Source organism: Podarcis bocagei (assembly GCF_964188305.1).
Source record: "Podarcis bocagei genome assembly, chromosome: 6".
Lineage (NCBI taxonomy): Eukaryota > Metazoa > Chordata > Lepidosauria > Squamata > Lacertidae > Podarcis > Podarcis bocagei.
This window is the reverse complement of record NC_138130.1, coordinates 29,304,798-29,331,378: the sequence shown is the minus strand read 5'-3', so window position 1 is coordinate 29,331,378 and position 26,581 is coordinate 29,304,798. Positions and strand designations below refer to the sequence as shown.

Genomic DNA, 26,581 nt, shown 5'->3' with positions numbered 1-26,581 from the left:
GGTTGAAAGGCAACACAAGTGAATTGGCACAGCGAGACTATTAATTTGGGAGTACAAGCAAGAAACTGTTAAGCCATTTTCTGATCTCCTATGGAACTGATTTCTCTCAGCCTACTTCATTCAATTTAGAGGAGCAGATGAATTGAAAAACTGCCGCTCAAAGCAGCACGTTCCTCTGCTCTGACATCATGTGTAACTGTGCATGACTGCAGGAGTATTCTATGGTATATTACAACCAGAAATGGCTGCTGGGAGAAGGAGTTATTGGTAATGAATGAACCATTCAACATCAGAAACGGCCTATAGCAGCGTTTTTACGAACTGCATTAATCACACCTGCACAAATGAGTGTGCATAGCTTGGGATGGATTTTGTGTTTGACTCCAGACACCGTATTTAAAGAAACATAATAAACAGCAAAAATGAGGAGTTTTAAAACATTTTGACAGGATAAATAAATCTGTGGTCTCAGAAAGTTATGTGCACCTCTGTGACTGGGTGCAAGACGTGGCCATTAGAAATAAGATATTATAGCCCCTTACAAAGTTTCACACTCCATATGCAATAACTCATTTTATATCTGCTCTCAGCATGATTAGAATAAAGGTTTCTTTTCTTTGCTATACAAATATTTGCTCTTGCTACATTACTCTGCATCAACAGAGGTAACCGCAGCTGAGAGCAACAAACGAAATTGCTTTCCAAGACAAAATTTCTAAGGTTTCCAGGCACGAGAGCGCTGGAAATCATCATTCCAAAAGTTACATACCAGCAGTTACAAAGTTTTAGTCATTAATTCTAACAAATTCTGCTAAGTCTTCTAAATGGAAGATAAAAAATTTTGCTTACAGAGTACTACTGTGGTGCAGTGATGGAGAGTTGGGTTAGGATATGGAACACACATCTGCCATATATACAGCACTCATTGGGCAAGTTATTGTCAACCTCTACTTCCCATCTGTAAAATGGGAATACAGTGGTACCTCGCAAGACGAATGCCTCTCAAGACGAAAGAGTTTTTGGTTTTTTGAGTTGCTTCGCAAGACGAATTTCCCAATGGGCTTGCTTCGCAAGACGAAAACGTCTTGCGAGTTTGTTTCCTTTTTCTTAAAACCGTTAATACCCAGGGTGCATTGCTTGAAGAGGTGCTTTGCAAGACGAAAAACTCGCAAGACGAAAAAACTCGCAGAACGAATTAATTTCGTCTTGCGAGGCACCACTGTAGGAATATAAGAAGCTGCAGTATAGCAAGTCAGGCCATTGCTCTATCCAGTTCGCTACTGTCTACAACAGAGCTTTCCAAACTGTGTGCCGCGACACATTGGTGTGTCGGCTTCAGTGTGTAGTTGTGTCGCGCAAACACTCCCCACGCTCCTCCTGGGGCTGGAAAAAAGAAGTTAGTTCAGGCACAGGCAAACTCCAGCCCTCCAGATGTTTGGGACTACAATTCCCATCATCTCTAGCTAACAGGACCAGTGGTCAGGGATGATGGGAATTGTAGTCCCAAACATCTGGAGGGCCAGAGTTTGCCTATGTCTGGGTTAGTATGTCCGGTTTGCTAGTAAAACTGAATTACTGTGTCACTAAATGATGCATGTCTAAAACGTGTGTCACCAACATGAAAAGTTTGGAAAGCTGTGGTCTACACTGACCAGTGGAAACAGCTCTCCAGGGTTCATTAACAGCCCTATGTGAAGATGGCAGGGATTGAACTTGCATATATTCCAGGGGCCCCTTTTTAAGTGGGACATTCTGGATTGACAGAAGGCACCCCAGCTTCTGATCCCCATTTCAGACGTCCCATGTTGGATCCCATGCTCTGGCTGTGCCAAACCACCAGACCAAAAGACGTGTGTTTTTGGGTTCCATGCTGTGGCGCAAGTTTGTTCGCTCACAACAGAGCATGGGTCAAAAAAACGGAAGTGAAACTTACCTTGACCTGTCCATCTTCTTCCTTAACCTATTAATATTAACCTGTTAATGTTGATTCAACTCTGTATGCCCTGAATTCACAGTATTTTAAACAGTCAAGTACTGCTGTTTCTTAAGTCTGCACTAACAAAGGTTGGTTGAAAACTTAATTTTGAACACAGGGCAACCCTGGGATTTCTCCCCCTCTGCCCTCCCAAAAAACCCCAGGGAACTGCTCATAGCTTCTGTGCATGTACAGAGTGTCCTCACTTCCCCACTAAGGCTCAAGGAACAAAGATTCAGGGTCGTGTGGCCAAAGACACCTCATTTTTTCCCCTTATAGAAATCTAAGCATCATTCCTAGCACACATACTAGGTAGTTAGCCCCGCTGAACACAGTGGGACGTGCAGTCAAAGAAACATACAGAGGACTGCACTGTTAGTGCTGGTGTTCTCTAGAATAAAACTGCTAAGTACACATAAATTGTACCAAATATTTTAAATATCAGCCCAGTTCCTTTTCTCTTTGTACCTTTTAGTCCTTCTCCTGTTCAACAGGTTGCTGGTGGCTCATAATGCAATATAAGATTAATCAGATACTTGCTTTGGAGTTAATTCTGGAAAATATTATTTCAAAGTTTAATATTCTCTTCTAATCCTCTTTGCCTTACTCGCATTAGTGTGCCTTCAGACAAATATTGTAATAAAAGCTTTAGTATCTCAATTGCAATAATACAGGATTTAGAATAGTCGCTAATATCTAATAGTGATGCTTATGTCACACAGTCTGTTGTGTTAATGTTTCAGACCTTGCACTCTTGTGAACTTTCAGATGACTAAGTAAATAATAATATATCACTGAAAACAGATGCTTACTACTGTAGCTTTGATTTTATATATATTGTGCTTTTGGTGGGGCTGCTGCAACTGCATAGCTCCACAAAGAGAAACCATATCGGACCCTAGTCATTCAAAAGAACACACACACAAAAACACACACCACAAGACAATCAGGAGGTCATGAGCCCATTGCTGTTGGTCCTAGACACTGCACATGCAATTGCGCGACAGCCACCAGACATATAATCAGCAACTCTGATTTGAATTCTTATTTAAACTTTTACTGCCACCTCTGATCTATGAAGAAGTTTGCCAAAACTAAAGATAAATATCAGTTTCATTGCTTGGTGATGCATAAAGTTTTATGAAAAAACCTGAAATTCTTAGACTTTTAACACTGTTTTCTTTTGTATAACTTAATAAACAAAAAACAACATATAATAAGGCTAAATTGCTGATGACAAGCCAACGAACACCAGCTGGGATATTTTATTTGGCCTTCTCAAGGAAAATAAAGTAGTATTAATGCATACATTTTCTCTTTTCTGGCACAGTTTCACACATGGCTGAGAGATTTTAGTACTTTAAGCCAGCATCTGATCAAGAAGGCTTTCTTCTGCATGTGATGCAGTTGTATATGTAGCCTAACACAAGCCACTGGGATTTAGTCGTGGCTCCTACCTGGTTAGAATTCTTTGCAAACATGCGGCATGTCTATAAATCATGAGCATAGAAATGGCGCAAAGAAGAGGCCCACTTAAATCATAACAATTCCTCCCTCATTTTCACAATGTTTTTAGTCAAGAGTTGTTCTAGCAGACATTTCTCTGGAAACATACCTTTTTTCAGTCTTTTTCTTTCAGAACCCTGTGCAAAAGAGGCAATTTTCTTTGCAGGACCTTTAGTCTTCATTATGCACACCTACACATGGTTCTACAAGGAGCAAAAGAGGATGCTGAACAAAGGCTAGGGAAAGCAAACGATTAAGGCTACTTTAAGCAAAAGATCCGTAGTGGGGTTGGTGGGAAAGGGAAATAATCTACAAACTTTAACTTGAATTGCATACTTTCAAAAACGAAGCTGGATGGTAACTTTATCTCTGCCTTCCATATCCCCCAAACACAAGTCCCGATTATGAACTTAGCCTTGTATTTTATTACTGTTCTATCCAAACAGAACAGTTTAAAACTTACTTCTCTTGCTTTGTCCTCCCAGTAATTCTATACAAGGTAGACTTAAAACAGAAATACAGCAACACCCAAAACTAAGCAAGTGAGCTTCAACATGGCCATAAAGGAATTTGAATCTCCCATTACTATTGCTAACATACTGCATGCTGCTCTTATGTCAGAGTCTTCCTATACCATGCAGAGGCCTTGAGAACAGCAGCTTTATATATAATATATATATAATGGGTTTGTGATGGTAAAACTTGTTAACAATGTTGCTTGCAAAAATACACGACAAAACAACTTCACTTCTGGTAGCATTTTCTTCGCCGCCACCAATTTGTTTACTATTATAGTATAAAAAGTCTGTCTCCAATGCAATCAATGCAACATTTAACAGTCTTCAAATTTCTAATGCTTCATCTTCAGGTTTTTTATGTTAAAAAGCACCTTCAATTCAAATAAGTAATTTTGGCTTGAGCTCTCCATGCCTGAGTCTAAGAATTTCTTGGGATGGGATACAAATCCTGACATGTAAGGGTTCAGAAAGACAGCAATTCAGTTACTAGAAATGATGATATTAGGGCTGGTGCCTAGGTCAGTGTTTCCCAACCTTTTTTGGGCAAAGGCACACTTGTTTCATGAAAAAAATCTCGAGGCACACCACCATTACAGCCCCGTGACGTCAGCGCGCAGCATCACGCCGGGAGGGACATGAATTGCTAGCAAATTACATAATCACCTCCTTGAGGGCTGGCTCATCTTCTCCGAAGGCAGAACCCCATTAATTAACAGCACAGACTCACACCATAGCCAAGACGAGGGGGGAAAACCTCAGTCATGCACAGTCATGCACATGTGGGGGCTAAATGAGGATGAAGACCGGGCAGAGAGCAGGGTTCAAATCACCCCACCTGGCCAGGACAATCCCTGGGTGCTCCCTTGGGCCACTCGCCTGACCCACCTCGCAGGGCTGTTGTTGCGAGGATAACACGGGGAGAACCACGCGCGCCCCCAGGAGCTCCTTGGAGGAGAAAGCGGGCGATGAATGCAATGCACGAAATATATGAGAGGCGACCAGGTTTTGCAGGTGAGGGGCCCCCGCCAGCCTCCGCTTCCAACACCCGGCGCAACGACGCCAAAGTTTCCCCCCGGGCTCGGCTCGGGGAGCAGCGCTGCTCCCCCCCCGGCTCCCCTTCGCCCTCCCGGCTCTCTCTGCCGCCCACTGGGGACCCCTCTCACCTGCCAAGTCCGGAGCGCCGGTGGAAGTTGCATGCATGCATGCAGGGCACCGCGTTGCCATTGCATTGCACTGCACTCCATGCAACGCCTGCACGCATGCATTGCCTTGCACGCCCGCCAAGGGGTCTCCCCGCGGTCCGATGCGTCCCCTCCGGCGCGGATGCAGCATTGCAAAAATAAAAAAACCCCGACGCAGCCCTACCTGGGGGGCAGCCTCCGCCTCCGCCGCTCCGCCTCCGCGGGGATCCCCGGGCTCCATCCTGCCGCCCGATCTCCGCGGGGGCGCAGGCAGGCTGCGCAGGGTCTGCGCGGAAGAGCCCCTGCCCGCCCGGCCGCCGCCGCCGCGCTCATTCCATGAGAGGAGAAGAGCGCTTCAAACAAAACGCCCGGCCCGCCAGGCCACGCTGGGAAACGTAGTTTGCACACCCCGCGCGGGCGCGGAGCCCAAGGGCGAGGGGACTACGGATCCCGGCAGCCCCCGCGCCGGGGACGGAGGGGGAGAGGCCGGGTGCAGGGATGGAGGGACGGGTGGGGGAGCGAGTGAGTAAGTGGCAGCCGCCAAGCCTTGGCCGAGAGCCAGGAAGGGCCTCCCCGGAGGAGGAGGAGGAGGAGGGAGGCGCAGAGCGGGAGGGAGGGAGGGAACCCCAGGGGTCATCTAGTGATGGCGCCCCAATCGAAAATTTGACTTTTAAAAAAAAAATCTTTCAAATTTTTTAATTTTTCCCACGGCACACCAGGCAACATCTCGCGGCACACTAGTGTGCCGTGGAACAGTGGTTGGGAAACACTGGCCTAGGTGATTACTTTCTTCCCCCGCCCCCTTTCCTAAAATGAAGGGATGCCAGTTAAACCTCAAGGAGCTAAGCTGCAAAAGGTAGCTCTGTCTGCAGGTGGGGCTGTGTTATTGTACGTCACCTCCAGGCCACCAACCTAGTGGTGTTTGTAAGAGGATCTCAGTACAGTGGTACCTCGGGTTACATACGCTTCAGGTTACAGACTCCGCTAACCCAGAAACAGTGCTTCAGGTTAAGAACTTTGCTTCAGGATAAGAACAAAAATCGGGCTCCAGTGGCGGGCGGCAGCAGGAGGCCCCATTAGCTAAAGTGGTGCTTCAGGTTAAGAACAGTTTCAGGTTAAGAACGGACCTCTGGAATGAATTAAGTACTTAACCCGAGGTACCACCGTATAACCACTTTAAGGCTCAGCTCTGACGTATAAGCTGAGATACGGTCCACGTAGGCCATCCTTGCACTGCATCTCTCCACTCAGTATGCTACGACAAACCAGGGTTTTTAAAAAATTATCTATAGTTTCCTTGCATTGGAAACTATAGATAATAACTGGAAACTATGGTTACCAAGTTTGGAACAAGCCAGAATCCTAACCTAACTTTAAACAGTGATTTAAGATACTGGTTTTTTCAGACTTCTGGGCATGCTAGGGAGAAAAGATTATTTAGCCCAGATATGTATGCCTGATCCAGGCCCATGGCTGACATACCTTTCCTCTTCAAAAAATAAGGGGGGGAGTAGCACAAGCATAGTATTATTTAAGAGGAGGGCAGGCAGAAATATGGGGAAGAAAAATGAAAGAAAAAAGTGACGCAGGGATAAGAACATTCAGGAAGGAGCATAATGGGGAAGAGGTGATGTTACAATAAGCACATAGACTTTGCTGGTTGGCATTTGAAGAGACTACAGCTAATTTCATATAACATTTCATACTGAAAGGAGCTTCATCATCTCTATTGTGTTTGGAGTGCTGATGCTACTGCTTATTTTATATAGCAATTCAACTGGAAAGGTGCTTTACCATCTACTCTGCATTTGCCCTCTCAACAAGCTTTTGAGGTGGATCGTCATTATTCCCAATTTATAACAGTTGATATCTTAAGTCGAGAACAAGAGGAATTACCTAATGACACATAACAGGGGAGGCAAGGAGCCCGCCTTTACAAGCAAATGAACATCCCAGCCTCCGTCGCTAGACTAGTTTATACTATTCCAAAGAATTAAACTTAACAAAACACCTATCAGACACGGGGTTGAGCAATGGGGCAGCTGTCACAGGGGAGCCCGGAGATGTTCCAGGAAACCAGAGCTCCAGGATGCAGACACACTTCATATTTAAAGTATTACTCCTCAAAATATTCCATCAACAGTGTCTCTGAAAAATTTTACACATCACTTGGGAAGACAGGTGAACTAATGCCAGTGTACCAGAAGAAGCAAAGACGACCAGTGTTGAAGCAATGTTTCTTCAACATCAGCTTTGTTGAACTGGTCATGCACAGATGCCTGATTATCGCCTTCCAAAGCAACTACTCTATTCCGAACTTAAAAATGGAAAGCGTAATGCTGATGGTCAACAAAAGAGGTTTAAAGACTCTCTCAAGGCAAATCTAAAAAAATGTAGTATAAATGCTGACAAGTGGGAAACAGTGGCCTGCGAGCGCTCCAATTGGGGAACAGCCTTTACCAAAGGTGTCATGGGCTTTGAAGACACTTGAACTCAGGAAGAAAGGGAGAAACGTGCTAAGAGGAAGGCACGCTTGGCAAACTCTCACCGTGGTCAGCTCCCGTCCGGAAACCAATGTCCCCACTGTCGAAGGATGTGCGGATCCAGAATTGGCCCCCACTGTCACTTACGGACTCACTGTTAAAACCGTGTTTATGGAAAACAATCTTATTTGGCTACAAGTGATCACCAATGAAGCAGCATCAGAAAATGGTTAAGAGTCTTTCTAACTTCACTGTGAGAAGGAAAACATGCAGTATTCTGTTCCTGCTGATATTAAATCGTTATGCAGTTTTCCCTCAGCTACTTAAATAAAAATGGACTGGGTTACCAATTGTGATTCAAATAATTTTTATTAGGTAAAATACATTTCAGCCAGATATTTAAGCACCAAGTTAGAATCCATAGCTACTTGGCCACAGATGAAACTTACTTCCAAGCTAACATTTTTATGACTCGAAGAATGATTAAAACTACTGAACGGGAAAAAGGGAGAGAGATTGATTTAAAACTATTATAAGCGTCGTTTTTCATTTCTCTCTTTCGTATTGTGGTACAGTATTCGAAAAGTGTTGGCTATAAAGAGCTGAGGTCCTGATTAAGCACCAAGAAAATGTTCGTAACAGAATCTTTTAAAAAGTAACAATTCTGCTTTCTGGTTTAATGTTTACAAGTCAATTCAAAGATTTATTAACTGTGCTATCAGTGACATAGATTTTTTAGAAGTTCCCGATTACATAAGAAGGGCTAACTGTTATGAATTTATGCAGTATTTAAACACCACATTATTACAATTCACAACGGAAAATGTTTTTCCATGTTGTCTACTTTTAAGCTCCTTAAAAAAAAATGTCTCAAGCAACATACTTTTATGTTTGGAGGGGATGGATCATACATAAGCAAAAACTTTTCAGAAGACTTTCTGAAGTTTATTGCTTGAGACAGATGTGCATGTCGAACCATTAAGTGCTCGTGTCATAGACTCCTGAGCTCATACTTTGAAATTTCTGAAATGAGCAATGATTGATTACTGTTAAAAAAGGGGGGTAATGCACAGGAAATACTCGAGCTCCAGCCTGCAGATACAGTAAATGTCACTGTTCCCATACTGATATGGAATTACATGAAGTATAATGACATATTTTCAAACAAAACATGCCTAAGGGTATGCTTTTCTGAGAACAGCATTTTTCATCAGCATGCAATACAGTTTCCATTCCAGAATTCTCAGGCATCAGCACGGCAGATACACCCACCAGACAGTCGCTGCTTTAATCTCCCATGCTCAATTCCTGACGCTACAGTACTATCAGTGCAAATGAGTATCCTAGATCCCCTGGTCTGATTCTATTCAGTTTAATTTCCGGGTGGGTTGGGGATTAATTGGCAGCTGGCTGCACTAACCTTTGCACATGATGCTCAAAGTAAACAAAATCAGATGAGGCTGAATGTATAGTACGTTTTGTACAAGCTCACAGATTTGAAACCCTTTTGTCAATCGAATGTATCCACCTACACAGTAAATTGACTCCTCCAGACATTCCATAGCATGAGGGGTTGAACCACAGGGAGTAACAACACAGACCTGTATGTGTCTACTCAACAATGGTCCTTACTCCCAAATTAATGGGCACAGGACTGCAGCCTAGACAGTCTGCAATTAGCACTGAGCTTCCCAGCTCCAATATGCCAAGCCACTGTGCAAGCAACAGAAATCGTGGATACAGAACACTATTGATTGGAACAGTAGAAACCTCTGAGGGTTAGATCAGGCCCCCAAACTGAGAGTTAGCCATCCATATTTAATAGAAATAGAAGAGCAAATTGCACACTTACATGCACCAAAAAACAACCTTTTGTTTGCTAGGCTTGGTGTGGATCAAAGCACTTAGAGGATGATGAAATACCCCAGCTTTTACAGAAAGGGGAGACACTAATCATGTTGCAATTCTCTTCCTGCCCCCCAGTTCTTTTAGGCATGATACGTTATTATTTGTTTGGTGGCTACCCTGTGATTCTAGATGACCACAAGGGCCATCGAGTCCAACCCCCTGCCAAGCAGGAAACACCATCAGAGCACTCCTGACATATGGTTGTCAAGCCTCTGCTTAAAGACCTGCAAAGAAGGAGACTCCACCACACTCCTTGGCAGCAAATTCCACTGTCGAACAGCTCTTACTGTCAGGAAGTTCTTCCTAATGTTTAGGTGGAATCTTCTTTCTTGTAGTTTGGATCCATTGCTCCGTGTCCGCTTCTCTGGAGCAGAAAACAAACTTTCTCCCTCCTCTATGTGACATCCTTTTATATATTTGAACATGGCTATCATATCACCCCTTAACCTCCTCTTCTCCAGGCTAAACATGCCCAGCTCCCTTAGCTGTTCCTCATAAGGCATCGTTTCCAGGCCTTTGACCATTTTGGTTGCCCTCCTCTGGACATGTTCCAGTTTGTCAGTGTCCTTCTTGAATTGTGGTGCCCAGAACTGGACACAGTACTCCAGGTGAGGTCTGACCAGAGCAGAATACAGTGGCACTATTACTTCCCTTGATTTGGATGCTATACTCCTATTGATGCAGCCCAGAATTGCATTGGCTTTTTAAGCTGCCGCTAAAAAAGTCATCCCCAACCCCACATTAATTCTGGAACAGACTCAGAGGAGTTTTCCCATCACTACCCAAGTGAGAACTGCTGAAATTCAAGCTCCTGCAAATAACAGAAAAAGGTGTTCACAGTAGTAGTGCACCCGCTTTTAATTCATAAGGTCGCATTTCCAAGTAGGGCTAGGAAGAACCTGTGTCTGAAACACTTCACATGCTCAAAAGTACACTCTCCTTTAATTTCTACTTCATGCACTCCAGGACTAAATTATGCCATCCAAATAGTTTCTAGCGTTAATGCACTTTCTTAAACTCTGGCTTCAAATTGCATTATCTTTTTATTTCTTTTTTTAAAAAAGGATGTTGCGGGGGGGGGGGGGGAGTCACAGCAGTTGTCAAGGTCTTTAAGCCAATCAGTCATGAAGTGTTATTTGTTTGCGTGTTTTGAAGGTATTTCAAATGTCTCGCTTACTTTACACTCGCTGTATTATTTTCTTCCTCTTGTCTCTCAGCCAGAGAGATTAAAAAAGAAAAGAAAAGTGAACAAGTCTTTTGATTAGAAAAGTATTGCATTTCAAAGAGAAGGGGGTGGAGGAAGACATGATTACAAGCTCTATTTGGCAGACAAGAATCAGAAACCGAGTGTCAATGTCTGCTTTGAAGGAACCAGCCAGCGTAGGTGACAAATGTGCAATTGTGGAGCACCAAGGGGAGTGTACTAAAGAGGCATCGTGCATGATCTATCCCAGGAGTAGTAGTGCTAAATTTATTACATTTCAGAGCACAATTCAAAGTGTTGGTGCTGACCTTTAAAGCCCTAAAACAGCCTCGGCTCTGTATACCTAAAGGAGTGTCTCCACGCCCATTGTTCAGCCCAGATACGGATGTCCAGCTCTGAGGGCCTTCTGGCAGTTCCCTCCCTGAGAGAAGTGAGGTTACAGGGAACCAAGCAGAGGGCCTTCTCGGTAGTGGCTCCTGCCATGTGGAACGCCCTCCCATCAGATGTCAAGGAAATAAACAACTGTCTGACTTTTTGAAGACATCTGAAGGTAGCCCTGTTTAGGGAAGTTTTTAATGTTTGACGTTTTATTGTGCTTTTAATATTCTGTTGGGAGTCACCCAGAATGGATGGGGAAACCCAGCCAGATGGGCAGGGTATAAATAATAAATAATTATTATTATAACTAGGCAAGAGGACCTACTCGGCAGTGGCGCCTTCCCTGTGGAGCGCCCTCCCATCAGATGTCAAGGAGATAATGAACGACACAACTTTTAGAAGACATCTGAAGGCAGCACTGTATTGGGAAGTTTTTAATGTTTGATATTTTATTACGTTTTTATATGTCTTGGAAGCCGCCCAGAGTGGCTGGGGCAACTCAGTTAGATGGGCGGGGTATAAATAAAATAGTAATAATAATAATAATAATAATAATAATAATAATAATAATAATAATAATAAATTACATCAAATACTTGTTGCTGTTAGGAAAAACCTCTTTAACTATTTTTGTTTTTATAACGAATACTGCAGGGGGTAACTAGCTTAGTGCCCACCAACTGCGGACTCCCAACTCACATCATTGCTAGTCAGTATGGTGAACAGGGATAAATGGAGTTTTGGCTTATCAAAAGCAAGTGACAGGAATTAGATAGGACCAGAACAGCTGACAGAAGCCCCAGATTATTAACATTGGCCTGGCTCCAAAGGGTAGTTATTGCAGAGAACGCGCATTTTAACTACCTGGCGTGATACAGGAAGTGGAATCTCCCCACATTTCTCTATTTTGAGAAATTATTTACCTGTCTACCTTGTTTGTAGCTCAGAAAGTTGATGAAGGAAGTAGGCCGTTTCCCACTTTTTCTGAAGGCAAAGCATTATCGTCTTCTTCTCCTTTTTAATTCTGGCAACGTAATCCTATGCATGTCTATTCAGAAGTAAGCTTCATTGAGTTCATGCCAGATAAGTGAATATAGAATTGCAGTCTCAGTCTCTTAACTCCAGAAATACTACCTACTTAGAGCTGCTTCGTACCATATATTGTAAGAATATAGCTGTGTTTTCGATATCCCCTTTCCAACATTTGCAACATCTTTAGTCTGTTGCATTTTGAACAGTCCCCTCCTACTTTACTCCAGTAGCTTTCAAAGTGGTACAGAAATGGGTTCTGTGGAAGCTTATCAAGGATTCCTCAATGAGATCACAATGGTTTCCTTGAAAGGCAGCTGGCCCACTGACTTCAATTACAGAGGGGACACAGGTGGTGCTGTGGTCTAAACCGCAGAGCCTATTGAGCTTGCCAATCGTAAGGTCCGCAGTTTGAATCCGCCTGGCGGGGTGAGCTCCCATTCCTTTGTCCCAGCTCCTGCCAAGCTAGCAGTTTGAAAGCATACCAGCGCGAGTAGATAAATAGGTACCACTGCGGCAGAAAGGTAAACAGCGTTTCCCTCACAGTGTTCCGTTGCACCAGAAGTGATTTAGCCATGCTGGCCACATGACCCAGAAAGATGCCTGTGGACAAACACCAGCTCCCTTGGCCTGAAAAGTGAGATGAGCACCGCACCCCATAGTTACCTTTGACTGGACTTAACTGTCCAGGGGTCCTTTACCTTTTTACCTTCAATTATGACGTGATGGCTACATCTAAAGCACTTTATATGCGGGATACAGAGCACTGGCAAGGCACTACTGAGCTGCCCAGAATCTTATTATAAACCGAATGTATGTTCTAGACCAATCCCAAGAACTCACAGTTATGTGGAAGACAAGTTCACATGCAGAGTGTGTCCTGGAATATAGAGAGTCTGAAAAGGCAAGTCCATCTGCTAACATTCCCAAGATTATTGCTGCAAGACTTTCTTCAGGTTTCCTCCGCTGTCACAGTGATGGTGAGTGGCAATAAGCCATCAGACCTTCTTATGATGTCATGATAAACTCATGATAAACTTTCCAGGTAAACTCACTTGGTACCTACTGGGAGAGTCATCCTACCCATCCACCCAGACTTCAAGTTGGAGCTTTATCTCTCATGTTGTCACAACGTTGTCACTGCTGCTTTAGTTTTTTATATGTCTATTTCCCCCCTCTGCATATTATTATTATTATTATTAGTAGTAGTAGTAGTAAAAAGGTAAAGGTAAAGGTACCCCTGCCCGTACGGGCCAGTCTTGCCAGACTCTAGGGTTGTGTGCCCATCTCACTCAAGAGGCCGGGGGCCAGCGCTGTCCAAAGACACTTCCGGGTCACGTGGCCAGCGTGACATCGCTGCTCTGGCGAACCAGAGCCGCACACGGAAACACCGTTTACCTTCCCGCTTGTAAGCGGTCCCTATTTATCTACTTGCACCCGGGGGTGCTTTCGAACTGCTAGGTTGGCAGGCGCTGGGACCGAATGACAGGAGCGCACCCCGCCGCAGGGATTCGAACCGCCGACCTTTCGATCGGCAAGCCCTAGGTGCTGAGGCTTTTACCCACAGCGCCACCTGCGTCCCAGTAGTAGTAGTAGTAGTAGTAGTAAATAAGCCATCCAATAAAAAAATATATCTGAAGGATAGGATAGAAACTCCTAAAACAAGTAAATAAAATTATCCAAACAAATAAAAAATAAATTATTTAAAAATCCTCTGTAGTAGAAAAATCATAAATGATTTCTGGTGGGGTGGGGTGGGGGAAGAAACGTTACTAAAAGCCCAACGCATACATATTTTCAGCAGAGCAAACGTCACATAATGCCAACTTACAGGCATCACCTTTTCCTATAATAGAGTTTGAGGGTTTGTTCACTTATCGAATCTGAGACATACTAGATTGGGCATTCTGAAGATAAATGAGTCCTCCTCCCTGCCCCCCCCCATGAGGTGTTCTACTGTTCTTGGATATATTCCTAATTTCCTTTGGCTTGTTGTAATTTCAAAATGGCTTGGCTTGGAAAATTAAAACTTACTTTCATGTTATCTTGGCAAAAGCTAGTGCCTCTGACTAATTTGAGGGTGCTCGTTAATTGAAATTGAATTACGTGCGGAATATCAGTCCCAACACATTGCCAACACCACTTGTTGACATTTTTGCACAGTGGAAAACTAGCGCCAGTGTGGTAAAAGCTGCTTGTACAACTTAACAGTTCCATGAGTATTTAGGATTGTAGTTCTCAGGCCATTTAGACTGAGCTCTTACGCCTCCTTTCTCCCCTCAGTAATACTTTACAGACATATTACAAGCTCAGTAACTTCACTTCCGCCAAATACTCACAATTCGAAAATCTGCAACACCCCCATGCTTAAGAGGCAGGAGAAAAACTCCGCTCTGGAGAAGTGGGATCTTACAATGATCGGAGCCAAATGAATAAACTTGAGCCATCAGCTTGTAATATTAAAAAATTCTGGGAAGCACTAGTTAGTCTTGAAATAATGAAGTAGCCCCTGGAGTTTTAGTGGACTTTAGTTTTCCATTCCTCCCTCCCAGGTTAAAAAAACAACCCCATAACCAGCAGTTTAGCAATACTGTACTTTTTTTGTAATCAGGTGTCTCTCTTCTCCATAAATAGGGGTTTTACAAAAAGAACCTCTGCAGGCGCCCCCCCCCCCCGGGAGCTTAGAATTTGCTTGTAGTAAAGTTATCTGAGTTTGAGAAAGCCAAAGTAACACAATTTGTGTCGTGCGGTGGAATCTTGGCCAGCTGCCACACCTTTCCTGCAGACCACATTTTTCTTGCCCAATACCTCCTTTCCTACAATTTCCCTGCTGCTCTGCCCCTTTTTGGTTTTCCCATTCTAGTTCCAAATGTGTCTATCTGCTACCAGCTGCCAAACTAAACCCACGTTACTCAAGGCAGGCTGAATAAGTGGCGTTCTTGACACTAACCCCTTGCTCTTAAAGAATCGTAAAACAACCACTAAACAAAGAAACCTTGCGCCTGCCCCCATGCAAGAATGAAGCAAAATCAAATGGCCAAATTTAAAAAATTGTGAAGAGTCTGGGACAGAAGAAGTCTGTCCCAAATCAGAAACCCTTTCACAGAATCACAGAATCGTAGGGTTGGAAGGAACCCCAAGGGAAATCTATTCCAAATCCCTGCAATGCAGGAATCTCAACACACGGTCCCCCGTCCAATCTGAAACCATGCCGGACCAAGTTTCTAATAGTTTAAGACTCCTCAACACCAACACCACCAATTTTAAACTGAAGACACGCTTCATTCTTGAGAGAATGTTCCATTCCATCGTGAAGCAATCAACTCATGAAGGCTTGATCTTTTTAGAGTATGAAGGAACAAAGAGTTACCTCAGCAGAGTTCATCCCTGCAATTCCGTGTTTCTATCCTTATTGGCGAGAAAAGCAAACCCACAGCTGCAGCTTGTGCAAAGATTAAAGGCCCAGCCTCCTCTTGTGGTCTAGTGGCATGGCACTAAGGAGAACCTCTGTTCAGGGTTCCATCCATCCCATCCAATAAAGTATGTTCCACTCCTCTCCTCCTCCCAATCTGCTTTCAGTTTGCCACTCTATATTCCTTAGGCATTGGAACAATCTCAGGCCTCAATGGGTTAAGTTGTGGGTGAACATATCAGATGACACAGAGATTCTTCAAACAGCTCTTGTTTATTCACAGGCCAGAACAGAACTGATCTGAACTGAAGGGTTCAGCCAGCCAGCTGATATAGAGCTCCAGAACAACATAACTGTAACAACTTTCTGTAACTATCCAATCACTGAACGTCACTTTCGATCCCTTATTTGCATATGTGGGCCTGAACTATCTACAGTATCCCCCGCTGGCCCAGGGTGAGAACTTCAGTACATTACACCTTGCTTTTCTATTTTTTATTTTTTGGTTCTGCAAACCTTGATTTCTCCTTGATCATGCTGATATTCTTACTCCTTTTTCTCATTGCTATGTTTTGGCTATAATCCCCTTGGCTCTCTGTATCTGTGTTTGCTACTATTATTCCCCCCCCCCCCTTTTAAAAAAAATCTTTATTTATTCAGTACTCAAACTTCCATTCCATATCGACAATGGTAACAACAACAGACAGAGAAAACATAATACAGATAAGCTCCCTCAAAACACTGGAAATACATAATTAACACTCAAAGGTATTCCAGACAAGCCAGAAATTTATTCCATCTTAACATAAAAGTATTGTGTCTACAATTATATTCCTTAAACCTTACATAATGCATATTTATTATTTTTTTGCCATTACCCAAGTTTTCTATCAGAAAGAACTAGTTAGGCGTGCGTGTCCCAAAAATGTTGCACTGAGTTAGTGCTCCTGTTCAGGCTTCCCTGTGCCTTCTGGTTTTCATCCCCAAACCCTTCTCAACAGATCCGTATCATTCTGTAGCCACGCTCACCAGCTGATTAGGGTTTCCCCCATCCTTATGGAATTTTTCTAAATGCTTTTTTGTGGGTAGGAGACAGCGACTTCTGCAAACTTTGAAGCTTCCACACGTCTGCTGATACCTCCCCTTTTGTGCATAGATGGTACTCCTCTCACCACATCAGACTAGGTAGTCAAAAAATGAGTTCACTATGGTTTTAGGATGTTAAAACATAAATTCTTTGATATTTGAAATGGCTATACTGAAATTACTGAGTGAGAGTAGCAATTATTGTTAACACAATGGGAGGAATTCAAGGTCATGCTATTATGATTGTTCTGTCAGGTGAAAGCGTTTCTGCTTGCTTGATGTAACAATCTCCCCGTCTCCAACGTGTGCACTGCTCTGCGGGTTTTCCTGATCCTCCAGAGCGGATTTGGGGAACACACAGGTGGGCAGGAGGGGAAGCCCTGTTGTGCTAGTGGGAATCATTGAGCTGGCTCCAACTAAGCCAGTGGGTTAGCTGAACCCAACCCACAGATTCATTTAGATACTGAAGTTCCCAGTAAAAGCTCAAGACAGCTGTTAGTGCCATGCCATACGTGTACAATTCTATATGTAAGTAGTAAGATGTGACTTATGTCCAGTTCACATTGGCAGTACCGTTCAACAAGACAGACACTTGGAATTCCTTCTGTGCTTCCTTGAGGCAAGGCAAAGCAATTTGCCTCAGGCGGCAGACCTGACCCTCCCCACCACCACTGCACCATTACCAGCTTTGCACTTGCCACTGCTGCCACAGTGGCCTTGCCCTCACCCTTGCCAATGCATCAAGGCGACAGTGCGGGTGTAGCCACAGGCAAAGTTGCAGAAGTGGGGCCGGCAGAAGCGTGGGTGTTGACAGTGCGGTCAGGGAGGGGGCCCAGATCTTCCAGGAGGAGTTAACTGGGGTTTGTGCCTACAGTGGCAGAACATCCCGGGCCACCCCTGATATTAGCTCATGGGTGCATAAATTGTAGCTCTCCAAATGTTGCTAGACTTGTTGTTGTTTAATCGTGTCCGACTCTTCGTGACCCCATGGACCAGAGCACGCCAGGCACTCCAGTCTTCCACTGCCTCCCACAGTTTGGTCAAACTCATGCTGGTAGCTTCGAGAACACTGTCCAACAATCTCGTGCTCTGTCGTCCCCTTCTCCTTGTGCCCTCCATCTTTCCCAACATCAGGGTCTTTTCCAGGGAGTCTTCTCTTCTCATGAGGTGGCCAAAGTACTGGAGCCTCAGCTTCACGACCTGTCCTTCCAGTGAGCACTCAGGGCTGATTTCCTTAAGAATGGATAGGTTTGATCTTCTTGCAGTCCATGGGACTCTCAAGAGTCTCCTCCAGCACCATAATTCAAAAGCACCACTTCTTCGGTGATCAGCCTTCTTTATGGTCCAGCTCTCACTTCCATTGCTAGACTAGAATTCCCATAATCCCTGACCACTGGAGCTGATGGGAGATTGAAGTCCAACTACATCTGGCCACCTGTTCTCTTCCTCCATGCGACTTCTTTGATCTATGTTGGTCATCAGTTATGGAATCATAGAATCATATGGTTGGAAAGGACCCTGAGGACCATTTGTTCATCCCCCTGTAATGCAGGAATCTCACCTAAAGCATCCATGACAGATGGCCATCCAACTTCTGCTCAAAAACCTCCAATGAAGGAGAGTCTACAGTCTCCCAAGGGAGTCCATTCCATTGTCGAACAGCTCTTACTGTCAGAAAGTTCTTCCTGATATTTAGTCGGAATCTCCTTTCTTGTAACTTGAACCCACTGGTTCACGTTCTACCCTCCAGAGCAGGAAAAAAACAAGCTTTCTCTATCTTCCATGTGACAGCCTGTTAGATCTTTAAAGATGGCTATCATATCTCCTCTCAGTCTCTTCTTCTCCAGGCTAAACGTACTCCACTCCCTCAACCATTCCTCATAAGGCTTGGTTCCCAGACCTTTGATTATCTTGGTCATCCTCCTCTGCACAAGTCTCAGCTTGTCAAAATCCTTCTTAAACTGTGGTGTCCAGAACTGGACACAGTACTCCAGGTGTGATCTGACCAAGGCAGAATAGAGCAGGACTACTACTTCCGCAAAGGTCAGGACTTAAGCCTTATTGCATGCTGCTGTAACTTAAGAGGGGAGAAATGGCTTGTGACAAAATGGCAAGTAAAATTCTTAACCTTCTATGTGATAGAAAAAGATGGTGTTTAGGACCAGCCCAAGGCAGGGTCCAAGTGTGTCAAAATTTCAAGTAGCAACCTCCAAGCTCAATAGCTACACGAAAAAATGAAAGCAAAGAAACGTACCATTGCCCAATTGTTAACAGAGACTCTCCATTCAAGGTAGAGGATCTTACACCAGAATTCCAAGCCAAGTCCCAATGAAATTAATCGTTATTGACTGCATGGCAACAGTGCTTGGATGCGACCATCAAAAAGGGATTACCACATACTCTGATTCTATTAATTCTAGCCTATTCCCCACCTCCACCAGGGAGCATACGATATGAAGGGGAATTACTTTATTGAAAATATGTAGTTTCTCTTTTTATTTGTGGTTATTGTGGGTGATTAACATTGTGAGTGATTTAGAATTTGCATGCAGTATCAGCTGATAGAAAATCCAAGGCTCCATTTTAACTTGGATTTACGCCTCGGTTTCTGCAAATATGTATCTATAGCGAAAAAATGGCTCGACCACAAAGGAGCCTGTTCTTTTCAAATGCATGCATGCATGACTGCCACACTGATGGAAGTTACAAGAGTGCATCAAAAGGAGAATAAGCTTCCAAGTGTCTGCAATTACTCGCTGCATCTTCAAAAATCAATACGCTATTATAGCTGACCACACTCAAGAAATCCTTACATTTAAATAACATTAAAGTTATGCCTCAAACCTACAAAACCCATAAAATTCAGATTATTTACTCAAGAGAATAGTCTGTACAAAGCCTTTTCCTCATCTCTTGGCTTAGCTAATCATGCATTTGTCAGAGATGTTTTATTTGCAGGGCTTAAATACTGTGTATGTATTTCTGCATTTAAAGTACGCCACTACAGTGTGTCTGGGAATAGAACAATTTGCTTATCTCGGAGTTCAGCCCTCCATGTCAATAGCTCAGAATCAAATTTCCTTATGTTCTTACCTATCCCATAGCTCCTGGGAGAACAATGTTTCTATAGCCCTCTAAGAGGCACTATCCAGAATTAAAGCAATTTTCAATTATCCAGTTATCCCATCATTTGGTTGCTTCTGTAACAAGGGCATAGGAATTCATTGCAGATAGTCACTAGGGGGTTCTCCCACTCTGAAGGATGCCTGGAAGCCAGGACTTCTTCATTTTGTCCTAGCCACTTTGCTATAGCTTACACTGGTGTAGCAAGCTGCATTCCTATGCATTCCCAAGCAGCAATGATAAAAGCACAAGAACAGTGTTGGGAAAAGAGGCAATACAGCAACAGAGATGGCTACTCCCATGCGCCATGCAGAGACTGTAACCCAGGCATGTAACCCGGGGGAGGAAGAGGAGTGCAGGGGTAGCGCACTGCTGGGGGCAGTGCGATCCTGGTGGGGTGACGTCGCAGCTGCCCCCTCGCCCGCGCTGGGCACCACGCCCCCAGGACCTGTGCCACACCCCTGCGGGTGGCGTGTCACACCCCGGGACACGCACCAGCCCCGCTGCCACCTGCTCTCCGCCCCCTGGTGCCAGAGCATGAAGCTCTGCCACTGGGTGAACCCTAAGCACCTCTTCCAGCACAGTTGCAAATTCTTAGTAATTTAATGGTTAGAAAGGGTTAGAAAGTCCACACCTGATGCAATAACACTAGGAAACAAAATTTTTGTTGCATTGACATCTGCAGTTGTTCTAACCTAATTTTGCCGTGCTGATTTCATACCTGAAGTTGGTTTTGTTCTAGTTTTTTTGCAATTCATGTTTTTCACTTTTCACCATAATCTTTGTTTTTCACAATGCAAGAATTCAGTATTTTATTAAACACATAGCCAAAGTAGTACAATAAATGTTAAGTGACTTATATAGCATTGAAAATGACATGTTCAGTTGGAGGTATGCAAAAAAATGTATACACAATATACTGGGGAACAAAATTTTATTCATTTTCTGTTGCATGGCATCTTTCAACTGTTCTTATATGTTCTTTCAATGCTGATTTCAAATCTAAAATCAATTTTCGTTTATGTGCTATAGTTATCTTTCAATTTATTGACTTTTGCTGATACAGTATGTCATATTTACACTGGGGCTAAGTGGACACTGACACGTTGATCTACCCTAACCACATGGTAATTATTGTTTTGCAAACTTAATTTTTCTTTATTTTTATAGTTTTGTAACCTAAATATTCAGAGTTTTCAGATCGAACTATGGCTGCTCTAGGCAGGGGTTCAAATTCTCAGATATACCCAAGACACAGGTACCAAAAGAGCAACTCTTCTGCCAATGAATTAGACATGGTTGAAGGGGAAATGGTCAATCTGGTCCATAAAAAGTCCAGCAGTTCCATAGCTCAGTTCTGCAGCTATAATGAAATCTGTATGAAGAAAACATGGGCAAGAAGCCCTCCAGAGAAACTCCCTCCTGCATAGCTAAACATTCCAAGCAAGCCATGCAAATAACACTGCATGCACAACGCCTATGTTGGTATTTATGCATTTGCCACTGAGAGGGGAAAGGGCCACAAGGAAGAAGCTACAACAGTAAGTGCATAAGCAGGAAGTAGCTCCAAGACCTAACGAACGGAAAAGAGCAGAAAAATGAGAAGGGCGAACTTGAATCTCACACCAAAGAAATGGACAGGCAACCACAAACTAAAGCCCTTCTGTGGAGACAGTGCCTGGTGAGCAACAATAATTACAGATAGAAAGGGGGTGAGTCAGCAAGAGTAGAAACCACAACTCCCATTCCCCTCAGTTAATCATTTTTAACCACACAGCCACAGAAAGAAGAGCTCATGATTTTGGGGGGGGGGGGCTTGATAGTCTCCCATGACTATCATGCCCCTGACCACAAAGCCTGCTACTCAAGGAGGTCTACGGAGAGCTGTAGATCAGTGGAACAGAACAGACTCAGTAGGCAGGGGGCTGACTTGGCCACAGAACATGGGAAGAAAGAGCTGATGGGGGACACACATACACAGCTGGGACCTCACACAGCTGTCTGCCTTAATTGGGCCCCAAGGTACACGTCATCCAATCCAGCCACACATTCCACATTGGTTGAAGACCAGCAGATACCAGCCCTTTCCCCACAAGAGCTTGTTATCCATTTCCTCTCCGTCCACTTCACGCAACCGGCTGACAATACACCATAACCACTGGGGATGGAGAAGGGTCAGGAGGGCAGTGAGATGGAAGAGCATTCCTTGCTGCTGGACCAGCCACTGTACTGTAGGCAAGCCACAACCCTCAGTTCATTGAGCCCTCCTCCCATTGTGTACCATCCTGAAGACGGCGGAGGTAACAATCAGAATGGTTTAGGGACCCTATTTGCCAGCTAACTCCTGATGAGTCATTCCTTTAGTGGGGCAGCTACTGTGCTCTGGATCTTATTGCCCCGATGCAGGTACCCACACCATATTGTTTTATATGCCTGATGAAAACCATTGCATTTCAGCAAACCTATTGAGAAGCATGACTTAGTTATCTGCGTCTAGGAAAGAGGGGACTGAGAGGAGATATGACTGCCATCTTCAAATATCTAATGGAGTGGAAACAAACTTGTTTTCTCCTGCTCTGGAGGGTAGGACCTGAACCACCTGACATCCTTATAAAGCACTGGAAGAAGCACTTTGATTCCAGGCTGCTTCCTCCAGTCCCCTTGACTGCACAAGTGCAGCCAGTCCCCAATGATTGGCTTGGCTTTGGCTGTGCAGCGGCCTCTTCAAGCACCAACGACCAACCATTCATTGGTGCCTGCAGAGAGCTCTTTGCTGCGCTTTGAAAACCTGACAATCAGCTGATTCAGAGTGTCTTCAAAGTTTCCATAGGGGCAGCCAAACCAACCAACCAGCAGTCCCAGCAAACCCCATTTGTCCCAGGTGTGACTTTACCTGCCACACACTTGATGTCATATATGACGTCAGGTGCAGGCCAGGTGGGTGTGGTTTGGCCACAATGGCTTGCAGAGCCGCCCTCATCTTTAATAATGATTTGTGTGTGTGTATTTGTTTCCAATTCATTTGTGGATTTTACTCACGTCTTCTTTATGATTTTGTTTGTACACTTCTTGGAGATTCTCTTTTTGATCAAATGGTTTATAAGCGCTCTAAATAAATAAAATAAATGTGAAGACAAGACACAGAAGAAACAGTCATGGCTTTTTTATTAAACTGTATCACAACATGGAGAGTTAGGGCAGCAGGGTTCCTGTACCTGCGACAGTTGCACAACAGACAGCTCATTCCATCATCATCTTGGGTCCATGCTGCATTTGCTAAATTACTGTGTACCATGCACTCTAGAAAGGTACCAGAGCAACCTCCCAGAGGAGCAACTGGCCTTCCACTGGGCACTGGACTAGAAGAGAGGAACATCCTTTCCTCTGCTTATGTTGGATGCTTGCCTGGTTGCCTGTGGAGAGACGTGAGAAACATGTACATGATAATGCATAATGGGTAACAGCTGTAACCAAATGACCAGGGGTTCATTAGGGGCCCATGAGTGAGGTCTCAAGAAAGGGAGACACCTGCAGACTAGCTCTGACTTCCACTGATGTCTGCATTTGCAGACTCGTTTGCTGGGGGAGGACAAAGTAGTCATTAAGATAATACTCACACATCCTGTACACACTGGAGCACTCTCCATGTTGTTTGTTCGTTCTGCTGCAGATGCCCAAGCTTTCATCCTGCAAGAAAGGATACCTTATGAATGGTCTACAAGAGGAATGGGTAGGATGGAACATGTGGTGTTTCCCCAGCTCAAAATGGCTGCACTCCCCACTGCTTTCACCAATGGCAGCAGTAGGCTTATAGCTAACAGAAGCAGCCCTTAGTGCATACTTACTCTTTGCACTTTGTGCTGGATACACTGCTCCAATGTCAGGGATGATGGGAGTTGGAGGCCAACATCATCTTGGGGAGGGGGCACAGGTTCCCCATCTCTGCAGCAGGCTATATGTCAATGATAGGGTTGGTATCCTAGGAGCTTGGCACTAGAATTGAAATGAATGCTTGGAAATCACAAACACAGAACCAGGGTTTTTTTATAATATGGTTTTGACAGGTAGGTGTTACAAGACCTGCTCTGGACACAAGACCCAGCAGAATCAATATACTCTATACTGCCTACCTAGCAATGAAAGCAATGAGCATAAGAGAACAGGAACAAAGAATTACTTTAGCACCTAAGTATTAAGAAAAAATATTATTACTGTCATGGTGGTGTTTGAAATGTTAGCATTGTTTGTATTCTCACATCTATATTGCAATATCCTGCAGAAGTGGCAAAAAAACCCACATTTACCATACTGCAAAGGTTTAAGTGGTTTGTACCATGCTAAAGGAACGATTGCTATCCTAGGAGCCTGTCAGCCAATTAAAGGTCTGCCAGAATTCCCTGTATATTCCCACCATCAGAGAATTAATGAGTGGCTACTGGACACAGGGACTGGTAGTACCCAAACTGTGAGTTTGCCTGTTAACACTGTACTATTTTTAGGTGCCAGGTAAAGTCTGTCCTATTTGGCCTGTGCTTTTAACAATACTTAGCACACAATTCATTTTGTTTCACGGCGGTCTTTTAAAATGGCGTTTTATTTCTTGTATTCACGTTAACGTTTAATTAGTGGGGGGTTTTGTATATATAGTTTATTTATATGCTGACAAACATACAGAAAACAGCACAGAGACATACAATATATTACACACAAAATACAAATAATAAATAAAAATAAAAATAGAAAAAGAACAAATAAGAAAAAAGAATGTATCTCAAAAAATAAAGATATGTATTAACCTAAATTTGACTCCATTTTCTTTGTTGACTTCCTTCATCCTCTACGCGGGTCTAATATCAACCATAGTAATCTTCTTTTTTAACTTACTTTCCATTTTGATTGCCTTTATTCTAACTGTACATCAGTTTAAAGGTAAAGGGACCCCTGACCATTAGGTCCAGTCGTGGCCAACTCTGGGGTTGCGAAGCTTTATTGGCCGAGGGAGCTGGCATACAGCTTCCGGGTCATGTGGCCAGCATGACTAAGCCGCTTCTGGCAAACCAGAGCAGCGCACGGAAACGCCGTTCACCTTCCTGTCGGAGCGGTACCTATTTATCTACTTGCACTTTGACGTGCTTTTGAATTGCTAGGTTGGCAGGAGCAGGGACCGAGCAACGGGAGCTCACCCCGTCGCGGGGATTCGAACTGCTGACCTTCTGATCGGCAAGTTCTAGGCTCTGTGGTTTAACCCACAGCGCCACCCGCGTCCCACATACAGAAGTTAATTAAAACAAGTCCAAGAAGTAATATGCAGGCATTGCTTCTTCAGATAATCACTATATTTTCCCCAGTCTTTCTGAAGTTTTTGTTTGCTGTGGCCCCTGATTGTGTCTGTCAGCCTGGCTAGTTCAATGTAACTGAATAATTTATCTTGCCATTCTTGTTTAGATGGAATTGTTTCTTTTTTTCCATTTTTTTTGCAATCAGGATACTAGCTGCCGCCACAGCATACAAGAATAGATTCTTGTCTTCTCTGGGTATATCTGTATCAGTTATTCCCAGCAAGAAGTATTCTGTTTCCCCCCCAAAATTATATCTAAAGATTTTCTTCATTTCTTCAAAAACAAAGTCCCAGAAGCCCTTAACTTTTTCACATTGCCACCTCATGTGTATAAGCATGCCTTCTGATCGGTTGCACCTCCAACATAAGTTGGATTTAGTTTTATACATTTTACAGATTTTTGTAGGTGTCAAATATCACCTAAATAACATCTTTATCATATTTTCTTTTATAGCTTCACATGCTGTGAACTTCCAGTTTCCCCTCCAAAGTTTTTCCCATTGTGTTATCTGAATGTTTTTACCCAAGTCTATGGCCCATTTTATCATTACTTCTTTAATTTGTTTGTCTTTAACCCCCCACTCTAACAATAATCTGTACATTTTAGAAATTACTTTTACTTTGCTTTGTAATAAATTTTTGTCCAATGGTGAGACTTCTATTGCAAATCCTTTATTTCTTTTGTCTTCATTAAATTTACTGGTGATATTGATACTGATTACTGGTAGCTGGTGATATTGAATCCACCCTGTTAGGTGGGGTTCCTTTAATTTTAGTTTATTATTATTCTCTTCTAGCAAATCCCTATATCTGGCCCAATTTGTTCCCATGTTTTTCTTCTTAATCATTAATGATTCTATGGGTGACAGCCACCAGGGTACTTTGGGTTCTAAAAGTTCTTTGTATTTCTCCCAAGTTTTGTATAATGATTTTCTTATGACCTGATTAAGGAAACCTCTATGCACCTTCACTTTCTCATACCCTAGGTAAGCGTGCCTTCCAAAACGATTATCAAACCCCTCCAAATCCAATAGGTCACCATTTTCTAATGTTTGCCATTCTCTCAACCACAAGAATCACGCTGCATCATAGTATTGTTTTAAGTCAGGTAATGACAAACCTGTGTTTTTGCTATCTTTTAGTAATTTATATTTAATTTTTGATGTTTTATATTTCCAAATAAATTTGGTTAGATTTCCCCCCTGCTGTTTAAAGCATCCTACCCCACCAATTATTGGTATCATTTGAAATAAGAATATCATCCTGGGCAGGATGCTCATTTTAACCATAGATATTCTACCTAGTAATGATAATTTTAATTAAATTAGAAGATGTGCTACCAGAACCAATGAAAATTATACTAAATGGTATATTGAAAGAAGGGAAAATACCAAAGTCCTGGGAAGAAGCGTATATCATGCTGATACCCAAACAAGGAAC

The 26,581-nt window shown here is 43.4% G+C and overlaps 1 protein-coding gene across 11 annotated transcripts in view; it reads right to left on the bottom strand.

The window, feature by feature from the left end:
- Nucleotides 1-26,581, bottom strand: part of ST6GAL2 (ST6 beta-galactoside alpha-2,6-sialyltransferase 2) — an 80,600-nt gene that overhangs the window by 42,110 nt on the left and 11,909 nt on the right. For 2 of the 11 annotated variants that reach the window (XM_081198415.1, XM_081198416.1), the window contains one exon: nucleotides 3,591-3,684. The exons of 3 other annotated variants lie outside the window; for them this stretch is intronic. In XM_081198415.1, the coding sequence (XP_081054541.1) occupies nucleotides 3,591-3,663 (73 nt within the window). In that variant the 5' untranslated portion in view covers nucleotides 3,664-3,684. Of the gene's footprint in view, nucleotides 1-2,443; nucleotides 2,529-3,590; nucleotides 3,691-12,076; nucleotides 12,202-12,308; nucleotides 12,431-13,025; nucleotides 13,224-26,581 lie in introns of those variants that run through there. 6 more of the 11 variants (XM_081198414.1, XM_081198409.1, XM_081198418.1 and 3 more) reach the window with 6 other exon arrangements.